The sequence below is a fragment of the Salmo salar genome, chromosome ssa19 (assembly GCF_905237065.1).
Source record: "Salmo salar chromosome ssa19, Ssal_v3.1, whole genome shotgun sequence".
In the NCBI taxonomy this organism is placed as follows: domain Eukaryota; kingdom Metazoa; phylum Chordata; class Actinopteri; order Salmoniformes; family Salmonidae; genus Salmo; species Salmo salar.
Window position 1 is genome coordinate 1851817 of NC_059460.1, and position 23171 is coordinate 1874987.

The 23171-nt window shown below is 42.6% G+C and overlaps 1 protein-coding gene across 1 annotated transcript; it reads left to right on the forward strand.

The window, feature by feature from the left end:
• Window positions 1-14128: 14128 nt before the first annotated feature.
• On the forward strand, window positions 14129-15131 carry LOC106578289 (gamma-crystallin M2-like). The gene is made up of 3 exons (XM_014156965.2): window positions 14129-14203; window positions 14412-14654; window positions 14791-15131. The coding sequence occupies exons 2-3, from the start codon at window positions 14412-14414 to the stop codon at window positions 15070-15072; spliced, it is 525 nt and encodes a 174-aa protein (XP_014012440.2). The 5' UTR covers window positions 14129-14203; the 3' UTR covers window positions 15073-15131.
• Window positions 15132-23171: the final 8040 nt, after the last annotated feature.

Genomic DNA, 23171 nt, shown 5'->3' on the forward strand with positions numbered 1-23171 from the left:
TAAAATCATGTATTCATGTTTCAGGATGTGTAAACTTTGTATATGATATAGGATGATCACTATCTGTTTACTATGTAAGCTACAGGACTGTTTTGTTTGCACAGACTGGAATACATATGTTCCGTGATTCATCCAAAGGCAGTGAGGAGTTTACGACGATGTCGTCCCCACAGTACATATCCCAACCAGAAGCCATGGATTACAGACAACATCCACACTGGATTTAATGTAGGCAACAACAACAACCACTGCCACGCTGACGCTCAACACAGGGACTCCTCAGGGCTGCGTGTTTAGTCTCCTCCTGTACTCCCTGTTCACCTACGACTGTGTGGCCGCGCACAACTCCAACACCATCATTTTTTTGCTGGTGTTTGCCGATGACACGACGGTGGTAGGCCTGATCACCAATGGCAATAAGACAGCCTATAGAGAGTGTGGTGCCAGGACAACAACCTCTCCCTCAGTGTCAGCAAGACAAAGGAGCTGATCGTGGACTACAGGAAAGAGAGGGCCGAGCAGGCCCCCATTCACATGTAGTGAAACGGGTCAAGAACTTCAAGTTCCTCGGTGTTCACATCACTAAGGACCTATCATGGACCACATACACCAACACTGTTGTGAAGAGGGCACGACAATGCTTCTTCCCCCTCAGGAGGCTGAAAATATTTGACATGGGTTCTCAGATCCTCAAAAAGTTATACAACTGCACTATTGAAAGCATCTTGACTGGCTGCACCACCGCTTGGTATGGCAATTGCTTGGCATCCAACAGTAAGATGCTAGAGGGTACTGCCCAGTACATCACTGGGGCCGAACTCCCTGTCATCCAGGTCCTCTATGCCAGACGGTGTCAGAGGAAGGCCCTAAAAATTGTCAAAGATGCCAGCCACCTAAGTCATAGACTGTTCTCTCTGCTACCGCACAGCAATCGGTACCGGAGCGTTATGTCTGGGACCAAAAGGCTCCTAGACAGCTTCTACCCCCACCCATAAGACTGCTGAACAGTTAATCAAATGGCTACCCTGACTACACTCTTAGACAAAATGTGAAATCTCGAACCTAGAAGGGATCTTCGGCTGCCCCCATAGGAGAACCCTTTGAACAACCCTTTTGGTTCCAGGTAGAACCCATTCCACAGAGGGTTCTACATGGAACCCAAAAGAGTTTTACCTGAAACCAAAAATGGTTCTACCTGGAACCAGCATCGTCCGGGTTTGGCTGGGGTAGGCCATCATTGTAAATAAGAGTTTGTTCTTAACTGACTTGCCTAGTTAAATAAAGGTTAAATAAAAAAAATATATAATAAATAAAATAAAACCAAAAAGGGTTATCCTATGGGGACAGCCGAAGAATCCTTTTAGAACCCTTTTTCTAAGAGTGTATTTGCACTGATTCAATTGCACCGGCTCTATGCACACTCACTGGACTCTACCCAATCACTCACACATACGACACTGACACTCCAACACACCCACACTACATATGCTCACACACAAAACACACACACATGCATATTGACACCACACATGCACACACAGTAAGAATTTCATGGTAAGGTTGTATTCAGTGCATGTGACAAATAACATTTGATTTGACACACACAAAAAAACACAATGGTTCTATATGGAAGCTATATGGAATTGTTTTAAGAAGGTCATACCAGGGATCATTTAGCTATTTGATTTTGAATTTTGAGACCCTTGACCTATAAAAAAAAATATTCAAACATTATTTGATAAAAAAAAAATTGGCCTTACTACTATTAGCCCAAATAAACGCATTGCATAGCAGATTCACTACATCGAACAACAGATAATCCCCCCAAAAAATCTAAATCATGTTTTTTTCTGAAGTGTCTGTCCTATATCTGAGAGACCCCTTATTTTTGGCACTAACAGTCTCCGGGGGACCTTTAGATGAGTCTTGTGAGGCCTGTGGGCGTCCTAGAGCAGAAACTGACATGTACGCATTTGTGAGAGTCTCACGTTTCCACAGTGGGGTCATATTAGTCTGTAGCCCAAACTGTTCAGATGCTACAGACAGATGTTGGCAGAACGGCTGTACCGACTTCAGACGAGTCCCAAAATGCTTGTGGGGGTCGTAGAGCAAAACGGAAAACACAATAGTGTTCGTGAAAGTCTCATCTTTCCAATCGTTCAGACACAACAGACGATTTTGTGAGAAGACCAATTTTCGGGATGTCTCATGGTCTGACAAACACCGCTATAGCTCTGTCACCTTTCACCGCATATGCAGTAGTGCGACATTGGCGGATGCGGTGGATTGAGATGCATCCAATGCAAAACAATAACATATCTCTAGCCTAAACTGACAGATTGTTATGGGGATTTTTGTATTATGCTAATTCGATGTTTGTGGGACCGCACAAATTGACTCTAGGGGTTAAAGAGCGGGGACCCTTGTGTCAGCTGAATTACAGTTTACACACACTGAACATTTTGCATATACATTTCTGACATCCTTTACAACTGCTCAGTAAAAGGCTTTTGGAGGGTTTATTGCAAGCAGACACTATCCCCAGCACTGACTATCCTTGTCTGACAGACGACATCAAGCAACTCCAGAAAGCCCTGTTAGACAGCTATCCAGCTATCCGCAGACCTGCAACAAATCCAGTTTCCACCTCCCCGGTTGCCACAACAGTCAGACTGGATCAAGGCCCGAAAACACAGTATAAATAAGTCAACAGGAAGGGAGGCAGGCAGCGAGTGTCCATCTCAATACATTACTAATGTGCCTCTTCAACTTTAGATGGGCTTCTATATTCAGATGCTTAACGTGCTTGTGTACTCTGAAGTCTACCCCCTGGTCTGTGAGAGACGGTGTGTGTGTGTGTGTGTGCGGTCTTGTTCTTCTATCCTCGTGGGGACCTGAAATCCCCAAATATCCCCATATCCCCACTAAAACAAGGAAAATTATCCCTCGTGTAGGCATTTCCTACATCCCCATTGAGGACAAAGTCTATTTTAAGCTTAGGGGTTAGGGTTAAGGTTACAATTAGGGTTAGAATTAGGGTTAGGGGTTAGGATTAAGGTTAGGGTTAAGGTTAGGAGTTGGGAAAAATAGGATTTTGCATGGAAATCAATTTTAGGTCCCCAAAAGGATAGAACAACAAGTGTGTGTGTGTGTGTGTGTGTGTGTGTGTGTGTGTGTGTGTGTGTGTGTGTGTGTGTGTGTGTGTGTGTGTGTGTGTGTGTGTGTGTGTGTGTGTGTGTGTGTGTGTGTGTGCGCTTCATTCTATAGCTAGATGACTCCTGATATCTACAGGAGTGATAAGTATTAAAAAAATTGTCTTTATCTGTCGTGGTCTAGTACTGTCTTTTTGCTAGCTAAGGCCATCTACAGTACTTTAAGTGCTGCCTGTCTTCCCAGTAGCCTACTTGGTGTGTAAACTTCTGACTGCTCATCATTTGCAGATGATTGTTGACGCATCAACCAGGATCAAGGGGCAGGGCAATTTGTGACTTGTTTTGGTAATCAGTGACTATTGGAGGGGAGTGGTTTCACCTTTCTTAGGCAATCAGCAATTAGTACAGGGAGATGTGCTGTCCACCTCTGCTAGGTAATTAGCAATTAATGTCAGTTCTTCAGTCACCCCTGGTTTCTCAGCGGCAGCTGTGTCAGGGGCGATTTTAAACGCAAAACAAAGACAGTCCTGCCCTGTTGTTCCAGGAAGGAAAGAGAGGAAGGCTCCACACCACTCTCTCACTTGAGTATCTTACCTTACAGATCTAATTTTGCTCTTTTGTAGCTTTGTCAACTGTGTGTGTTTTCTATACCTGTTCGCGCCTCTCCCTGTAGGCTTTAGATGCTCCCCACCCCTTGGCTACAACCCTTAAATTTAGTGTACCCTGCACGCACAACCCATATGGAATTCCGGGTCTCTGGCAGCATTTGGAACTGCTGATTTTTGCGGTAGTTGATTCATTTCTTTCCAACTCTCTTTCCCCTCCTCGCCTCTTGACCTCACTCTTTCCCAATCCCCTACAACTCACAAGGCAGGCAATATGCTTGATCTCATCTTTACTATAGGCTGCTCGCCTGCTAATCTCACTGCAACCCCCCTTCAGGTCTCTGATCACTACTTTGTTTCCTTTTGTTTCCCTTTCCTCAAACCCTAACCATTCAGCCCCTTCCCAGATGGTCATGACCCGTCACAATCTTCTCTCGCTCTCCTCTATCCTATCATCTCTCTCTTCTGCTAAATCCTTCTCCCTCCTGTTTACTAATTCTGCCTCGTTGACCCTACTCTCCTCCTTTGACTCGCACTGTCCTCTTTCCGCCGGCTCGGCCCTCCGCACCTGCTCTGGCTGAGTGACTCATTGTGAGCTTACAGAACAGGGCTGTGGGCAGATGAGCAAAAATGGAGGAAAACTAAACTTCCGGAGGACCTATCATCCTTTCACTCCCTCTCTACCTTCTCTTCCTCTGTATTCGCTGCTAGAGCCACTTTCTATCACTCTAAATTAAGGTTCTGCCTCTAACCCTAGGAAACTCTTTTCCATCTTCACTTTGAAAAAAAGACTGACATCGCTACTCATTCACTCAGCCTATCAAACTATAGACCTGTTCCCTTTTCTTTCCAAAGCATTTGAGCATGCTGTCTCTGATCAACTTTCTTGTTATCCCTCTCAGAACGATCATCTTGACCCAAACAGTCAGGCTTCAAGACGGGTCACTCAACCGAGACTGCTCTTCTGTGTCATGGAGGCTCTCCGCACTGCCAAAGCTGACTCTCTCTTCTTTGTTCTCATCCTCCGAGATCTGTTCGCTGCCTTCGACACCGTGAACCATCAGATCCTCCTCTCCACCTTCTCAGGGCTGGGCGTCTCAGGCTCTGCACACTCTTGGATTGCATCCTACCTGTTAGGCCGCTCCTACCAGGCGACGTTGAGAGGATCTGTGTCTGCACCACATACACTCACTGCTGTTGTCCCCCAGGGCTCAGTTCTAGGCCCTCTCCTATTTTCTCTGTACACCAAGTCACTCGGCTCCATCATATCCTCACATGGTCTCTCCTATCATTGCTATGAGGATGACACTCAATGACTTTTCACCTTCCCCCTTCTGACACCCAGGTGGCAAAATGTATCTTAACGTGCCTGGCAGATATCTCAACTGGGATGTCGGCCCACCACTTAAAGTTCAACCTCGACAAGACGGAACATCTCTTCTTCCGGGGAAGGCCTGCCTGCACAAAGACCTTTCCATCACGGTTGACAACTCCAGTGTCGCCCTCCCGCTCCTGCAGGTTCATGCTCAAAAACATCCGTAGAGTATGACCCTACCTCACACAGGAAGCGGCAAAGGTCCTAATCCTGGCACTTGTCCTCTCCTCTAACTTGGTGTTGGCTGGGCTCCCCGCTTGTGCCATCAAACCCCTGCAACTTATCCAGAACGCCTGCCTTTCAACCTTCCCAAGTTCTTTCATGTCACCCCACTCCTCCTCACACTCTACTGGCTTCCACTACAAGACCATGGTGCTTACCTACAGAACAGCAAGAATAACTGCCCTTCCCTACCTTCAGGCTATGATCAAACCCTACACCAACTCCAGAGTGGTGCGGATGTCTAAGGCACTGCATCTCAGTGCTAGACGCGGCACTGCAGACCCTGGTTCGATCCCGGGCTGTATCATAATTGGCTGTGATCAGGAGTCTCATAGGGCGGCTCACAATAGGCTCAGCGTTGTCTGGGTTAGGGGAGGGTTTGGCCGGGGGAGGCCGTCATTGTAAAGTAAGAATTTGTTCTTAACTTGCCTAGTTAAAAAGGTTAAAAACCTGAGCACTCTGTTCTGCCAACTCGGGTCTCCCCGCAAACAGATGGGATGGAGTATCGCTGCAGAATGCTGTGGTAGCCATGCTGGTTAAGTGTGCCTTGAATTCTAAATAAATCACCGACAGTATCATCAGCAAAGCACCCTCACACCTCCTTCATGGTGGGAACCACACATGCAGAGATCATCCGTTCACCTACTCTGCGTCTCTCAAAGCCATGGTGGTTGGAACCAAAAATCTCACATTTGAACTCATCAGACCAAAAGGACAGACTTCCACCAGTCTAATGTTCACTGCCTGTTTCTTGGCCCAAGCAAGCCTCTTCTTATTGGTGTCCTTTAGTGGTTTCTTTTGCAGCAATTCAGCGATGAAGTTGAACTCTGAAGCATTTATTTGGGATGCAATCTGCGGTGCAGTTAACTATAACTTATCCTTTGCAGCAGAGGTAACTCTCCTGTGGCGGTCCTCATGAAAGCCAGTATCATTGTAGCGCTTGAAGAAATGTAAGTTCTTAATTGTCTGTATTTACTGACCTTCATGTCTTAAAGTGGGGTGACCATACGTCCTCTTTTTCCCAGACATGTCCTCTTTTTGGACCTAAAAAAATGCGTCCGGCCGGGATTTCTAAATTGCCCAAAATGTCTGGGATTCGGCTTTTGCTTTCTACAGTCGCCATTCATTGTGTGCGTTTTTGGGGTTTTGTATTGCTTTGACCTTTCTCTTTAGGTCCCGCCTTCTCACACGCCACCATTGGTGGGTCATGTAGGCCTACGCAAACATTGGTCAAACTGCATCTCAATCATTACCCTCACCATGGCAACAGCCAAGAGACAGAGCAGCAGCTTGCTTGTCAACAGTGGCACATGGGTCCAGAACAGTGTAAAAATGCCCAAATGCAAATGTAAATTCACAGACGATTTACAGAGAAAATTCCCGTGTTTTCGTCTTGGTCGGGATCCGTGTGAAGCAGAATGCATGACCTGCAAAGCTGGCACGTACGTGTCAGTGTCAAATAAAGGTGCTAGCGACCTAGAAGCCCACATAAGCTCCGCAAAACACAAAATTACAGGAGAGAGTTCGTCAGGTAAATTAACTGACTATTTTGTGAGAGCAGGTAAAACAGAAGATGGTGTTACTGCTGCGGAGGGAGTTTTCGCATTCCACACCACGAAGCATCACAATAGCTACAGATCAATGGACTGCACGTCTGCCTTGTTAAAAAAGGCTTTCCCTGATTCCGAGACTGCGTGAACATTTTTAAGCGCTCGTACTAAGACCGACGCAATTGTTAACACTGTGATAGCATCACATTCTGTCGACATAGCTCAGAAAGCACTAGAAGACATGCCTTACTGTTGTGTTTCTACTGATGGGAGCAATCACGGTGCTGTGAAAATATTCCCTCTGCTTAGTCAGTATTTTGATTGGAAGAATGGTGCCGTGCAAAGTAAATTAGTCGAAGTTAAAAACACTCCAAATGAGAAAGCTGATACTAGGGTGACCATACGTCCTCTTTTTCCCGGACATGTCCTCTTTTTTGAAAACTAAAATATGGTCACCCTACTTAAAGTATTGATGTACTGGTTCTTTGTTTACTTGAGCTGTTCTTGCCATAATATGGACTTCTATCTTCTGTATACTGTCACAACTGACTGGCTCAAACGTATTACCACATTAACTTAACAAAGCACACCTGTTAATTGAAATGCCTTCCAGCTGACTACCTCATGAAGCTGGTTCAGAGAATGCTAAGAGCGTGCCAAGCTGTCATCAAGGCAAAGGGTGGCTACTTTGAAGAATCTAAAATATATTTTGATTTGTTTATCACTTCATTGAAAATAAGAATTTGTTCTTAACTGACTTGCCTAGTTACATGATTCCAAGTGTTACTGCATAGTTTGTCTTCTATTATTTTAAAGTGTAGAAAATAGTAAAAATAAGGAAAGCCCTTGAATGGTTAGGAGTCCAAGTGTTTGACTGGTACTGCACGTTAGAGAAAATGTATTTTCTATGCCTGTGATGTGGTTGTCCTAGCTATCTTAAGATGAATGCACTGTCTGTTAATTGACAAGTGTGTTTGTGTATCCCTCCAACATTGGTTCATTCGAATAGTGGATTGACTCTTAGTCAACGTACTGATTGAAAACAACCACACTTTCCCACTGAGTACATAGTCTCACTGCTCCACTTTACACATGGACAGGCCAGCAAACATATTGTAGGTGCATAATTAATCATGCAGTTCATTTACAGCTGCTATGTGACCCTTAAGGACCATTAACAAATTACCATCTTGGAGTTTCTTTTGAGTATGCAGTCGTCCTCATGTCTGTATTTAATGTGGGTAGAACATGCACTTCCAGCCCTATATCTATTATTTGGGGGACAGCATCATACAGTAGTAGCCAATAGCCTACACACTATAGTTCTGATATGAAATAAAGCACTGCCCCAAGAGTTTGAAACGAATTCTTAGCAAGGACTATCCAACCCCAAAATCGTCTCCACTTCCGTCATGTAACATTATCGGGTATTGAACCTGTGTTCAAAGATATAGGTAGTAGCTGTATCGCTTAAGATTCTTCCTGTTACCCTACTAAATATAATACTTTTCCTGTCGTAATTTTTGCCAATTTCGAGCTCTATTGCCCCTACACTCACTTTTCCAATGACCAACGGCCCCGCACCTAAAACAGGGTGACTTTCATCGTGGCCGGTTTAACCACACACATAACCTGTTTGGGATAGGGGGCAGTATTTTCACGGCCGGATGAAAAAAAAAATGTACCCGATTTTAAGCTGGTTTCTACTCTTGCCCAGAAACGAGAATATGCATATTATTAGTAGATTTGGATAGAAAACACTTGGAAGTTTCTAAAACTGTTTGAATGGTGTCTGTGAGTATAACAGAACTCATATGGCAGGCAAAAACCTGAAGATTCCAAGCAGGAAGTGGCCTGTCTGCGAATTGGCTCTCTAAAGCCTTCAGAAAGTGGATTGAGGCATCTCCTGTCTCTGGGCAGAGTATAGTAGCTCAGTTTGTCAGTGGTCTGCCTGGTGACTAAGAGATTTGGATATGCGCGGTCCCGCGACCATGCTGTTTTTTTCTTTTCCTCTTTGAATGAATACACTATTGTCTGGTTGGAATATTATCGCTATTTTACGAGAAAAATACCATAAAAATGGATTTTAAACAGCGTTTGACATGCTTCTAAGTATGGTAAAGGACATTTTGAATTTTTTTGTCTCGATATGCGCTCGCGCGTTACTCTTTGGATAGTGACCTGCACGAACAAAACAGAGGTATTTGAACATAACTATGGATTATTTGGAACAAAAACAACATTTCTTGTTGAAGTAGCAGTCCTGGGAGTGCATTCTGACGAAGATCAGCAAAGGTAATACAATTTTTCTAATAGTAATTCTGAGTTTAGTGTGCCTCGAAGTTGGCGGGTGTCAAACTAGCTAGCCGTGATGGCTGAGCTATGTACTCAGAATATTGCAAAATGTGCTTTCGCCGAAAAGCTATTTTAAAATCTGACATAGCGATTGCATAAAGGAGTTCTGTATCTATAATTGTTATGTATTTTGTCAACGTTTATGCTGAGTAATTTAGTAAATTCACCAGAAGTTTTGGGTGGGAATGCATGTTCTGAACATCAAATGCCAATGTAAAAAGCTGTTTTTGGATATAAATATGAACTTGATTGAACAAAACATGCATGTATTGTATAACATAATGTCCTAGGAGTGTCATTTGATGAAGATCATCAAAGGTTAGTGCTTCATTTAGCTGTGTTTTGGGTTTATGTGACATATATGCTTGCTTGGAAAATGGCTGTGATTATTTTGGGCTATGTACTCTCCTAACATAATCTAATGTTTTGCTTTCGCTGTAAAGCCTTTGTCCGATTTCAAAATGTGGTTAGATTAACGAGAGTCTTGTCTTTAAAATGGTGTAAAATAGTCGTATGTTTGAAAAATTTAAATTATTGCATTTCTGAGGTTTTTGTATTTCCCGCCACGTTCTTCCATTGGATATTTGGCGAGGCGTTCCGCTAGCGGAACGTCTGTCCTCAACATTAATATTGTTTTGTACAATAAGTGCATATGAGCTGCATGGCTACGTAATTTTCATAATTTAATTTCTGTTTGACTGAACCTTTGTACCTTTGGAATGAGAACGGGCTCAGCTACATTTCTTGGTGGCCTACATAGTTCCATGTGAGGGTTTCCATTTTAAGAATTTGTTAACTTTGTATCTTTATTGACCTTTATTTCAGTATTTGCACTGTCTCTATGCACACTAACAGTTCCCTACACACACACTGTCACTCCAACACACACTGAAACACTCACTCCATTTGTTCACTCACACATAATATGCACATACATTTAAAGTGACTCTACATACCTTCACACCCACTCACATGTAAGCTGCTGCTACTCTGTTCATCTTATATACTGTTACCTAGTCACCTTACCCCTATACATATCTACCTCCATCACTCCAGTAATACATTGTTATTGATTATTGCTTTGTTCAGTTTTGAGTTTGCAAGAAAGGCATTTCACTGTACTTGTCTATGTGACATTAACTTGAAACTTGAATGTTGCATGACCCATGCCCCAACACACACACTGTCTGATACCATCTGTAGTGAGAGACTGAGAACAACCATCTTTTGACTGATTCGTGTGTGTGTGTGTGCACAGGGGTTTGCAAAGCCGTTTTTGTGACTTGTGAATTCATGTTTTATAATCTGTCTTGTGTACCTTTGTCTTATTTAAATGGATGCAGTTTGTAGTACACTCAAAATAACAGATGTACCTTTTGTTATTCCAATTATGTAATCTACTTGAATGCAAGAGAGAACCACCCAATGACTGTATATGAATGGACAAAGCCATCGATCACATGACACCATAAATTCTCCTGTGAAGACTCAACAGAGCATTTGAAGCAAAGATTTTATTTTATATTGACAAGATAGTTGATCGACAACTCTAACAATGAAAATACATGTCCTCAAAGATGGAAGGCAGGCGGGAGGAGGCGAGATCGGGTGGGACCATTGTAGCCACAGAGAGCAGATACATGTGTGAACAACACGCACAACTTCAATTTAACATAGTTTTTTTCAAAGTTGTCAATGCCACATGCCTCCACTTATATCAGTGCATTAGTAACAACCTAACCATTATGAAACTTCTATTTGATCAAATAAGCCTCACATAGCAAATTAGCAATTACCATTTTATTTTTTTATTTTTTTTACACTCCATACAAAAAGGGGTTCATGGGGTTATTTTTGTGGACAAATGTTGGGTTGAAGCAAAAAAGGTTGGTTAAGATGGCATCTCATGGATACATAACATGAGCAGTTTGAGTTGCTCCAGAAAGTGACATTGCAGGCTAGCTCAGTGCTGCCCCCTCTCATTGAGCATCTCAAGCAGAGACCAAGACACCCCACTCTCTGTTTTTTCCCCAAGTTTTTTTGTGGTTCAATCAAAGTTAGTGAACTAAGTAAACCAGACCCAGCTGCTATTGCATTGGTGTCTAAGTAGACCGGAACTTAACTTTTTTTTCCAATGGTAAACGGCCTGAGTGAACTATCTACCATAGTGGAGAGGGTCAAAAGCTTCTAGTTCCTCGGCTTTGCTTGGCCTTCCCTGTGGCTCAGTTGGTAGAGCATGGTGTTTGCAACACCAGCATGGTGTGTGCAACGCCAGGGTTGTGGGTTTGATTCCCACTGGGGGCCAGTTAAAGAAAATAAAAAAATAAATGTATGCATTCACTACTGTAAGTCGCTCTGGATAAGAGCGTCTGCTAAATGACAAATGTAAATGTACATTACTGATGACCTGAAATGGTCCCTTCACACAGACAGTGTGGTGAAGAAGATGAAACTGCTCCTCTTCAACCTCAGGAGGAAAGAAGAAATTTGGCTTGACCCTCACGAACTTCTACAGATGCACCATTGAGAGCATGCTGTTGGGCTGTATCACCACCTGGTATGGAAAAACCGCTGGACTCTCCAGAGGGTGGAACACTCCCTACCCTCCAGGATATCTACAGCACCCGGTGTCACATGAAGACCAAGAAGACCATCAAGGACCTCAGCCACCCCAGCCATGGCCTGTTCACCCTCCTACCATCTAGAAGGAGGAGACGGTACAGGTGCATCAACACCAGGGTCGAGAGACTGATAGAAGCTTTTTATCTCCTGGCCATCAGACCACCCAGTACCCTGCCCTGAACCTTAGTCACTGTTACTAACCGGCTACCACCAGGTACTCTACCCTGCACCTTAGAAACCTCTTTGCCCTATGTACATAGTCATTGAACTTTAATAATGTTTACATACTGTTTTACCCACTTTATTTGTATATACTGTATTCCGGACTCTGACATTGCTCGTTCTGATATTTCTTCAATTTCTTTTACTTTTTGGATTATGTGCATATTGTTTTGTATTCTGTATTGTTTTGTATACTGTCTATACACACCATCACATATGGTGTGTTTATAATATATATACCCGACTGGGGTACTACAGGCTTCCATTAGCAACTAAACATACATCTGGTATAATATAAATAAACAAAAATGTACACGAAGATTGTCATTTTTCCATTCACTAACGGGGGATCCTGTTTTCTGCAAACAAGGCCTGCATGACAGAGGGCAGTCATTCTCCACTGGAACCACCTTTCATTTACTCATAGGCCTGGCCAGTAGGTGCTATCTGTGGACTCAACTAGTGTCTTTTGTAAACTGCTGTGTGTATCTGTGAACGATAGGGGATAGCAGAGTCATAGCTATGTGGTCTGTCCTTGTTTTTCATGATAACTCAGAATTGGCATTATACTCAACAGCAGTTACACAGAATTACCCATGACACAAACTGCCTGGGTTTTCAGATCTTTCTCTGTATGTACTTATTGATATTGTAATCTTGCATTTTGAAGTACATATTGTTTTTGGAAGGGACCTTATTCAACCACATGGTCACATGCTGAGTACATTATATAGATCTAACAATTAGAACTATGAAGTAAATTGGAATGTTAAAACTGACCGAAATACACACCTTGTAGCTACATATTCCCATGTGCAATGTGCTTGATAACAAGGCAGACAAAGTTTCTATAGCTAGTCTGGTAATATTTGCTATCAGATAGCTAACATTAGATAGCTATCATAGCAACATGCTTTATACAGTAGTTCAGGATTAGACTTAATCTGGGTCCAGGATCCCTGTCTACAGTGAAACAGAGAGCTCTATTGGTGTCTATCTGTGCGGGGTATCATGGAGAGAAGCATTTCAAAATCTTGAATTTGTAAATACTTATTGTAATTACTTATGTGTATCTATATGCTTTGAAATATTAATAATGTTAATAATTTGGGCACTTTATTTTACGGCACAGAAATAACCAGCTATTTACTTAGAAATTACTTGGTAAAGTGGTATTTACACACATCTTTGAGATTCAGTATTACAGGGTACCATGGTACCAGGAAGTTCAGTTAAATTAAGTAAGTACTAGGGTACCCAAACAAAGTGCCACTGCTACCATAGTTTGTACAGAGATACTAATATAAATTATTGGTCACACTTTACAATAAGGTACCCCTGGGGGGGTAACTGACAATCTTTTTATTTTGCAGTTGTAAACTACTTTACTTGCAATAACTACTCTATAATAAACTACTCTTATTAACCCCTACAGACCCTTTATAAACCCTTTATATAGGGTTCTTAACACTTATTTTAATCAAATGTATTTTTTTAATGAATTAATAAATTAATGGATTGTTGTTGAAATTTCTTAAATGTTGTAAAGATGACTCCAGTATCATGGTTATTAACCACAAAGGTTAGTTAAGTAACAACTCACTTTTGATTATTCATTGGTTAGGAATGTCGGTGCTAAAGATAAGTATTACATAGTTTAACCTCACAGGTTAACCACAGACTTCCACTCTTAAGGGAATATGTGATTTCTGCTTTTTTGTCTTAAATGAGCTTACAATATAAAATCGAGACATATATATTAATAAAAAGGCATATTTCAAATAAGCTTACAAAACTTATGAAAGTATTGGGTGATGTATGGAGAATTTTCAATGTCAAAGCTGTTACTATCTGTTGTAAACTCTCAAAAGCCTTTGTTACTTTGTTTGAGAAACAGCCTTTCTAAATGTGGACGTGACCTCTGTGGACTCAGTAGGCCTCTATAGCATGTTGCTGGGTCAGGGGTTTGAACAATGGAGCTAGGGATTCTTTAGGTTCGGTCAGGTATAAAAGAAAGGGTTAAACCAGGTAGGAAGTCAGTTCAGGAGCAGCAACCAGCAGCACAGACAGCAAACATGTCCAACACCAGAATGAACATAGGTAAGCACTGGGAAGGTCTCTTATAGTTTTCTACATTTAATTGTCATAGATCTTTATACAAAAGGGCTCTAGTACCCCAAACTACAACATCATAGTTTTACTTATCCCAATAACCTGGATACCGGTGTGACTGAATAGCATCCCACATTTCTCTAAAATGTTTCTTTCATACGTATTATTCATAGAAATGATTCCTTTTTATTTTTAGATGGTCTTCTACGAGGACAAGAACTTCCAGGGTCGTTCCTATGAGTGCAGCAGCGACTGCACTGACATGACCTCCTACCTGAGCAGGTGCCAATCCTGCAGGGTTGAGAATGGCTGCTTCATGGTCTATGACCGCAACGACTACATGGGAAACCAGTACTTCATAAGGAGGGGCGACTACCCTGACTACATGCGCAACTTTGGAATGAGTGATTGCATCAAGTCCTGTCACATGATCCCCATGGTAGTTTGAAAATATTTCAGCTTAAAATAGTCATATTTTCATTGAAAGTAAAACATTTTAATAGTTATACTCTCATATTAAACAATTGTATATATAATTGATCTGATCAGTGAAACCTGTACTTTTATCCTAACAGTACAGAGGAAACTACAGGATGAGAATCTACGAGAGAGAGAACTTCGGAGGTCAGATGCACGAGATGATGGACGACTGTGACTCCATCATGGATCGTTACCGCATGTCCGACTGCCAGTCCTGCAACGTGATGGATGGCCATTGGCTGATGTACGAGCAGAACCACTTCAGAGGCAGGATGATGTACATGAGGCCTGGAGAGTGCAAGAACTTCAGCAGCAGCATAGGAATGGGAGCTATGAGGTTCATGAGCATGAAGTGTATCATGGACTCCTGGTACTAAATATTGCTTGATGTACCGTTAGCAAGAAAAGCCATTGAATAAAATTATTCACAAACCTATTTAATGTGTGTCTTTTTATGTGTGACAAAAAATGAACCATCTGATATCTTGTTCACACACCTGCACCACTTGCCATATAGCTGAGACCAATTATGCTAACATGAACAATATCTAGTGGTTCATTGATAATATGTCTAGCTGAACTTAAAATACTTTTGGGTAACACTTTATTTATTTGACTTCATCATAACACATTTATAACTTTTTCTCTAGAAATATACATATACAAGATTTTTATAACCAAATCAGGATTTCACCAGGAACATGAAAGGCCACATGGCTGGCCCCTCTTTGAGAAACAAAAAGCCCTGAAAATGTTTGGCTAGCAATGATGAACAACCAATTTGATAGAGCTTGAAGATTTTGCTAAATAACAATGGGCAAATGTTGCACAATCCAGGTGTGGAAAGTTCTTCGAGACTTCTCGAGAAAAAAACTCACAGCTGTAATCGCTGCTAAAAGGTGCTCCTACAAAGTATTGACTCTGAATAAATGAGATATTTCTAAAAACATGTTTTCACTTTGTCATTATGGGGTATTGTGTGTAGATGGGTGTAGATTTATTTAATCCATTTTGAATTCAGACTGTAACACAACAAATTGTGGAATAAGTCAAGAGATATGAATACTTTCTGAAGGCACAATCCATAATTTAAAAGCTCACTACATATCATACATAATTTAAAAGCCAATTTAATTTAGAATATTACAAACTTGACTATATGTAGTAACTTACTTTGAAGAGATTGGGTCTAAATAGGCCTTTGGCGATTGGTAGGCTAAATTCATTGTACTTTCTTTATCTGCCATTTCCCGAAAGTCAGACTCTTCCCACACGCCAACAAATTTTTCTCAACTTCTTAAGCATCTGCATTCACCACGTTTTCTCTAGACTTGTATAGAGGGAATTGTTGATATGTTGTCAAGTTTTTTATTCTAGATAACATTTTCTTTGGAAATATGCACCAAAAATGCTTATGTCTTTAGTATTTTACAGATGGAAAGATAAATTCAAAAGGCACTCGCACATCTAAGCTATCTTTTTTTGCAGGTGCATGGTAACAGTTGGATAAGATAAGAAAAAAGAAGAAGATAGAAAGTATATATCCACAATCTGCTCAATACAAGACCGGTGTTACGCTCATTGATGGAAGGATTGGACCAAGGTGCAGCGTGGTAGGCGTACATCTTTCTTTATTAAATGAACACCGAAAAAAACCCAACAAATACAAACGAAACGTAAAGTAAGTAGGGCTAAACAGCACAGTACCAAAAACAAGATCCCACAAACAACAGGTGGGAAAAGGCTGCCTAAATATGATCCCCAATCAGAGACAATGATAGACAGCTGCCTCTGATTGGGAACCATATCAGGCCAACCTAGAAATAAAGAAACTAGAATGCCCACCCTAGTCACACCCCGACCTAACCAAAATAGAGGATCTCCAAGGTTAGGGCGTGACAACCGGTCCTGGAGTGTCTTAACAAAATGAAACCCCAAAATTTTGACTGACTTCATCCAGTGTCCAGAAACATTTATTTGTGGTATATGTAAATATGCGCATATTTTATGAGATATTGCCCTATTTGCATATTTTAATACAATATTTCCAAAAAGTTGTCATACACATTTTTTTTATATATTGGTGTCGATATTTAACTGGTAAAAGTTCATTGTGATATGATTAATGGGAAAAATTACCCCATTAGGGTGTGGTGCTTCTTACAATTTTAAATGCACTTTAAGTAAAGTTTTATTTGATTCATAGACTCAGGGAAAATAAATTAATTATGGTTTTGACATACTTAGCGAATCGTCATTCTACCAAAGGTAATATTTTCTAACCCAGTTAAAAACCCTTTATAAAATTAATTTGTTGTGGCAAACTTCCAATAAGTTTGTGGCAAATTTGGTGCGAACCAAATAGTGTGCCACAAAATGTTGCCAAAAGTTTGCAAATGTTTGCCACTGGTGGTGAATCTGCAGCAAACCTATGGCAACAATCATATTCAATACCACTAGTGGCAAAAAGTTTGCCAGAGGTTTTTTTCAAATAATTCTATCAAATTGTATTTGAATCTGTGGAAAACCTGTGGAAATAATATTTATTGCCACTAGTGTCCAACAATTTACCAAAAAACGTTTCTGGTGAACACGAGTTCCAAGACCAGTAACCGTTGATGACCAATCAGGTGGATTAGAAAGATTTGTTGGAAAATGGAAACCAAGCTATCTATCTAGTTACCAACCAAAGTTGTCTGGTTGTTTCTAACTTAAACTTCCTAATACACTTTCAAATTTTTAGCTATGTCATGTTTTATAGGATAGAGTGAAGCCCATTTTGTTGATAACAGTTTCAATCTGTCAGTGCCACTGACTGGCCAGCGCCTAGATAGCTAGCTAACATTAGCTATCATATTTATTCACTATTCATGTGATAGTTAACTAGCTAGCTAGCTAATGATTTGAATAAACACATTTTTTGGTGAATACGTTGCTCTATTTTAATACCAATATGTATGTCAATAAGCTAGTGTCACTGTTCAGTAGCATGTTAGCTAGCACAACAACTAAGATAGCAACAATATGAGCTGACTTGACATCAAAGCAAAACTTCACTTTTGCAGATAGATACCTTTCCCCTACCTGTGGTGTTGGAAGAGGCTGTATTGGGAGGAGGATGCATCAACACCCTCGTAACACTTTTTTGAGTGATAAATAAGTGCATCATCTTTAAGATTGATATGCTAAGTAAATGCATGTATTATTCTCATAAATGTAGCCCATACATTCATTCTTTGTAACAATTAGATCTTTCAGTGCTTTAAACTAGTACCTAGCTCATCTTGATCATGTGTTGTCCCTTCTCTCTTTCTAGAAGTAATCAGTTACAAGGCAAAAAGACAGAGTCAGGCCTTTAATCAAACTGAGGACAGAGAAATGTGTGCGCATCAGGTCAATGTTTCTTGCATGCATGGCTTTGCAAAAAGTTAGCAATAATTATTTTTGGAAAAATAATATGAATTGCCATTTTAGGCTTAACTAAATTGTACAGTGCATTCGGAAAGTATTCAGACCCCTTGACTTTTTCCACTTTGTTACGTAACAGCCTTATTCTAAAATGTATTTATCTACACACAATACCCCATAATGACAAAGCAAAAACAGTTCTTGGGACATTTTTGCAAATGTTTGACTGAGAGGGGGGTCAAATACTTATTTCTCTCATTAAAATGCAAATCAATTTATAACATTTTTGACATGCGTTTTTCTGGATTTATTTGTTGTTATTCTGTCTCTCACTGCTCAAATAAACCTACCATAAAAATTATAGACTGATCATTTCTTTGTCAGTGGGCAAACGTACAAAATCAGCAGGGGATCAAATACTTTTTTCCCTCACTGTAGACCTCCACATGTCTGGTTCATCCTTGGGAGCAATTTCCAAATGCCTGAAGGTACCACGTTCATCTGTACAAACAATAGTACGCAAGTATAAACACCATGGGACACGCAACCGTCATACTGCTCAGGAAGGAGACGCGTTCTGTCTTCTAGAGATTAACGTACTCTGGTGCAAAAAGTGCAAATCAATCCCAGAACAACAGCAAAGGACCTTGTGAAGATGCTGGAGGAAACAGGTACAAAAGTATCTATATCCACAGTAAAACGTCCTATATTGACATAACTTGAAAGGCTGCTCAGCAAGGAAGATGCCATTGCTGCAAAACTGCAATGGGGGGGTTAAATGACAACATTATAACGAAAATATTGTAAATTGAAGAGTTTTCACACTATGTACTTGTGTGGAAAATGTCCAGAAAAAAGAATTTTTGTAAAGATGAAATGTGAAGTTGTCTAAAATTGGATCTGAGTAAAATCTAGCCCTTGCCTCGTAACTAGTTACACCGAGAGAACTCGCCCTAAAGGCGGAAACGCCCATTTATACCCGAGGGTATAAAACATGTGAGTTAAGCCTTAACATATCAGACTAAGTGACCACGAGCTGCAACCAAGGCCCGAATTAGTTGTAAACCCAAAAGTCAAGCAGGCCCACTCTCCAAGGAATCATGTCTACACTGCTTTCATTCCCACGCTGGAACCATCCACACGACTGATTAGCCCTTCTCCGAAGACCCCTTTTCAGAACAAGGGCGAGGAAACAGACCACTAAGAGAAAGGACACTGACATCGTGAGGACAAACAGAGAGTTACACCCGGTAACCGAAGACGTACCATCATCAGAGAAGTCGGAACCCGGTCCACGAAGAGACACCCCATCGGAGACCTTCAACAAGTAATTACATCATTATCTTCTGACCCATAAGAGCGGTAGTTCGTGGCAAGGTTAGGGTAAAAATAAGCATAGTTGACAAATGTACCCAAGTGTGCTTTTCTCTCATGCACTCCCTCTCTTTCTCTCTCTTTTGAAATACCCATTTTGTGTAACACGTGTCATATTGTGTTGGCCTGCTAGGGACCTGTTTCATTGTAGTAAGTTCTAATCAAAAGCTTAGACTGTGTGTGTGTGTGTGTGTGTGTGGTGTATCATTTTAGCTTGATAGTAAATAAATAATCAACTCAATTGGTGTGGTATGGACTTTAGTGAGACTCGGGTTTGCGCAGATTCCCGGATTATGCGACGTTCAGAATGAGACTGTAGAGGAAATTAATTAATTAGCTACTCTTGTAAAAATTGATATTCTTTGAGTTAATTTGGGAAATAGAAAATTAATAAAGCCAAAACTTCCCCATGGTGCCCCAGGTTAATGAGTTAATAATTACCTGATTAATTTAATCACGTAATTATAAACCGTAAATCATTCGATGAGCAGCGGTCATCACATTAATCAATACAAAGTTACGACAGTGGGAACTCCTTCAAGACTGTTGGAAAAGCATTCCAGGTTAAGGTGGTTGAGAGAATGCCAAGGGTGTACAAATCTGTCATCAAAGCAAAGGGTGGCTACTTTCAAGAATCTTAGATTTATTTTGATTTGTTTAACACTTTGTTTGGTTACTAGATGATTCCATACGTGTTATTTCATAGTTTTGATGTCTTCACTATTATTCTACAATGTAGAAAATAGTCAAATAAAGAAAAAACCTTGAATGAGTAAGTGTGTCCAAATTTTGGACTGCCACTGTAGGTCACCACAGACTATATATGCCCTCTGGTGACAGGTGGAACTATGACAGTACCCTTTCTAGGAGCGGCTGCAGCCGGCGAGCCAGGGCAATCACCAGGTAGTTGGTTGAAGTCCCGAACTAGTCCCGGATGTCTCGGGCAGGCACCCACGCCCGCTCCTCGGGGCTGTAGCCCTCCCAGTCCACCAGGTACTGCAGAGTGCCAGCAACAAACGCTGGAGGGTGTAGGCCGGGCGACCTATTAAACAAGTCGAGGGGGCGGAGGGGCAGGTGTGGGGGGAGAGAAGGGACTGGTCCTTACCAGTTTGAGATGGGAGACATGGAAGGATGGACAGTCCCGCAGACCTGGGAATCTGGAGACGACTCAGGCTCTTGTATAGTCCTATGTAGCGTGGAGCGAGCTTCCACGAGTCCACCTTTAATGGAAGATCACGGGTGGACAGCCACACCAGTTGACCCAGTCAGAGGAGCCGAAGAGGCCTTCGATGCCAGTTTGCCTGGTGTTGAGGGGCAAACCCGAACTGACACTCGAATGGCGACAGTCCAGTGGACAAGTTCGGCGGTGTGCTGTGAGCATACTCTGCCCAGACGTGGAACTTTCTCAAATTGCTGGCCTGGGTGGAGACTAAACAGCGGAGGAACATCTCCAGCTCCTGGTTGGCCCGCTTCGTTTGCCCATTCGACTGTGGGTGGAACCCAGAGTGGAGACTCATCGACGCCCCCAACAGGGAACAGAAGGCTTTACAATACCGTGCGACGAACTGGGGACCACGATCTGAGACAAATGTCCTGGGGAAGTCCGTGTAGTCGAAAGACATGGGTAATCAAGAGATCAGTGGTCTCCTTCGCTGAGGGCAAGTTGGATAAGGCGATGAAATGGGCTGCCTTGGAAAACCGATCGACTAACACCAGGATAGGGGTAAGCCCTTGGGATGGGAGTAACCCTGTGATAAAGTCTACAGATAGATGGAACCAGGGCCGGCTGGGGATGGGCAGAGGTTGGAGCAACCCAGCCGGTTGCTGTCGTGAGGTCTTGCTTTGGGCACAGGTGGAGCAAGCCGTAACGAAGGATCTCACATCCTCAATCATGTTGGGCCGCCAGAATTTCCAGCTCAGGAACTCCATTGTCCAATTAACCCCTGGATGCCCAGTTAATTTATAGGAGTGTCCCCATTGAAGTACTCGGGAACAAGCTGATCGCAGAACATACATTCTGTTAGTGGGACCCCCGCCGGGGTCAGGTTCTCAAGTCTGGGCTTGTCGGACCGTGGTCTCAATACTCCATATCACGGGGGCCACAATGCGGGAGCTGGGGATGATGGGCTCGGAGTCCCTCTCCTCGTTAGAGAAATCAGGTCGGCGGAACAGGGCATCTGCTTTCTGATACTTGGATAGTGTGAAGCTGTTAAAGAACAGAGCCCACCTAGCCTGGTGAGCGTTCAATCTCTTGGCTTGAATGGAGACCAAGTTCTTATGGTCCGTCCAGATCACGAAAGGATGAGGTGCCCCCACCAACAAGTGTCTCCACCCCTCAAGGGCCCACTTAACTGCCAAGAGCTCCCAGTTGCCTACATCATAGTTGCGTTCCTCTGGCGAGAACCGCTTGGAGAGAAAAGGCACATGGGTGCAGTTTCTTTTCCCCCTTGTTCCCGCTGTGAAAGGACCGCCCCTGATCCGGTGTCCGAGGCATCTACCTCTACCACGAAGGGACGGGTAGGATCAGGACGGACGAGGATGGGTCCGGAGGTGAAACGTTCATTGAGCGCCCTAAATGCCCTGTCAGCCTCAGGGGTCCATCAAAAAGGGTTCTGGTACTTGCACGTTAAGGCCATGAGAGGCACTGCCACCACACCAAAGTTGCATATAAAACGGCTGTAAAAATGGGCATACCCTAGGAACCGCTGGACTTGTTTGAGTGAGGCTAGATGAGGCCAGTCGGTGACCACCCTCACCTTTACGGGGCCATTTGGATGCCGGCGGAAGAGATCATTTGGCCCAGGAAAGAAACTTGGGATACATGGAACTCACACTTCTCTATCTTGATGTATTGTTGACTCTGCAGGAGGCGTCTCAGGACTTGGGGATGTGCAGGATTTGTTCCGGAAGGGTCTTGGAGAAGATCAGGATGTCGTCGAGGTAAACAAAGATGAACTGATTCAACATATCCCTAAGCGTGTCAATGACCAATGCTTGGAAGACTGCCGATGAGTTCAATAATTCGAAGGGCGTGACTAAACACTCCAAGTACCCACTCGGGGTGTTAAAGGCAGTCTTCCATTCATCTCCCTCTCTGATTCTTACCAGATTTTAAATGTGCAAAGGTCCAGTTTGGTGAAGTATTGGGCCCCAGGGCCAACTGAAAGGCGGCAGACATCAGGGGTAGGGGGTAACGATTCTTAATCGTAATCCTGTTCTGCCCTCTGTAATCAATGCAGGGACGCAGACCTCCATCCTTTTTCCCCACAAAGAAGCCTGCACCAGCTGGGGATGTAGCGGAGCGAATGAAACCTGCCTCCAGCAACCCCCAGATGCAACTGTCCATGACCGCTGCTTCAGGGGTCAAGAGGGAGTACAAACGGCCCCGGGGAGGGGTGGAGCTGGATAGGAGTTATCTTGCGCAGTCATATGGACAATGAGGGAGCGAAGGTGGCGGATTGCCTCTTACTGAAGGCCTCCCGGAGGTCGAAGTATTCCGGAGGGATAGCGGAAAAGTCTTGGTCTTCAATGGATGGCATTTAGGCATTTAGTCTGGCAGTTCTTACCCCAGTCTAGTAGGTGTCCCATGGATCAGGAGAATAGTGGGTTATGTAGCACTAGCCAGGGATACCCTAAGATAAGGGGGTTCTCGGGAGCAGTGATCAAAAGAAAGCTAAGAGTCTGAGCGGTTCAC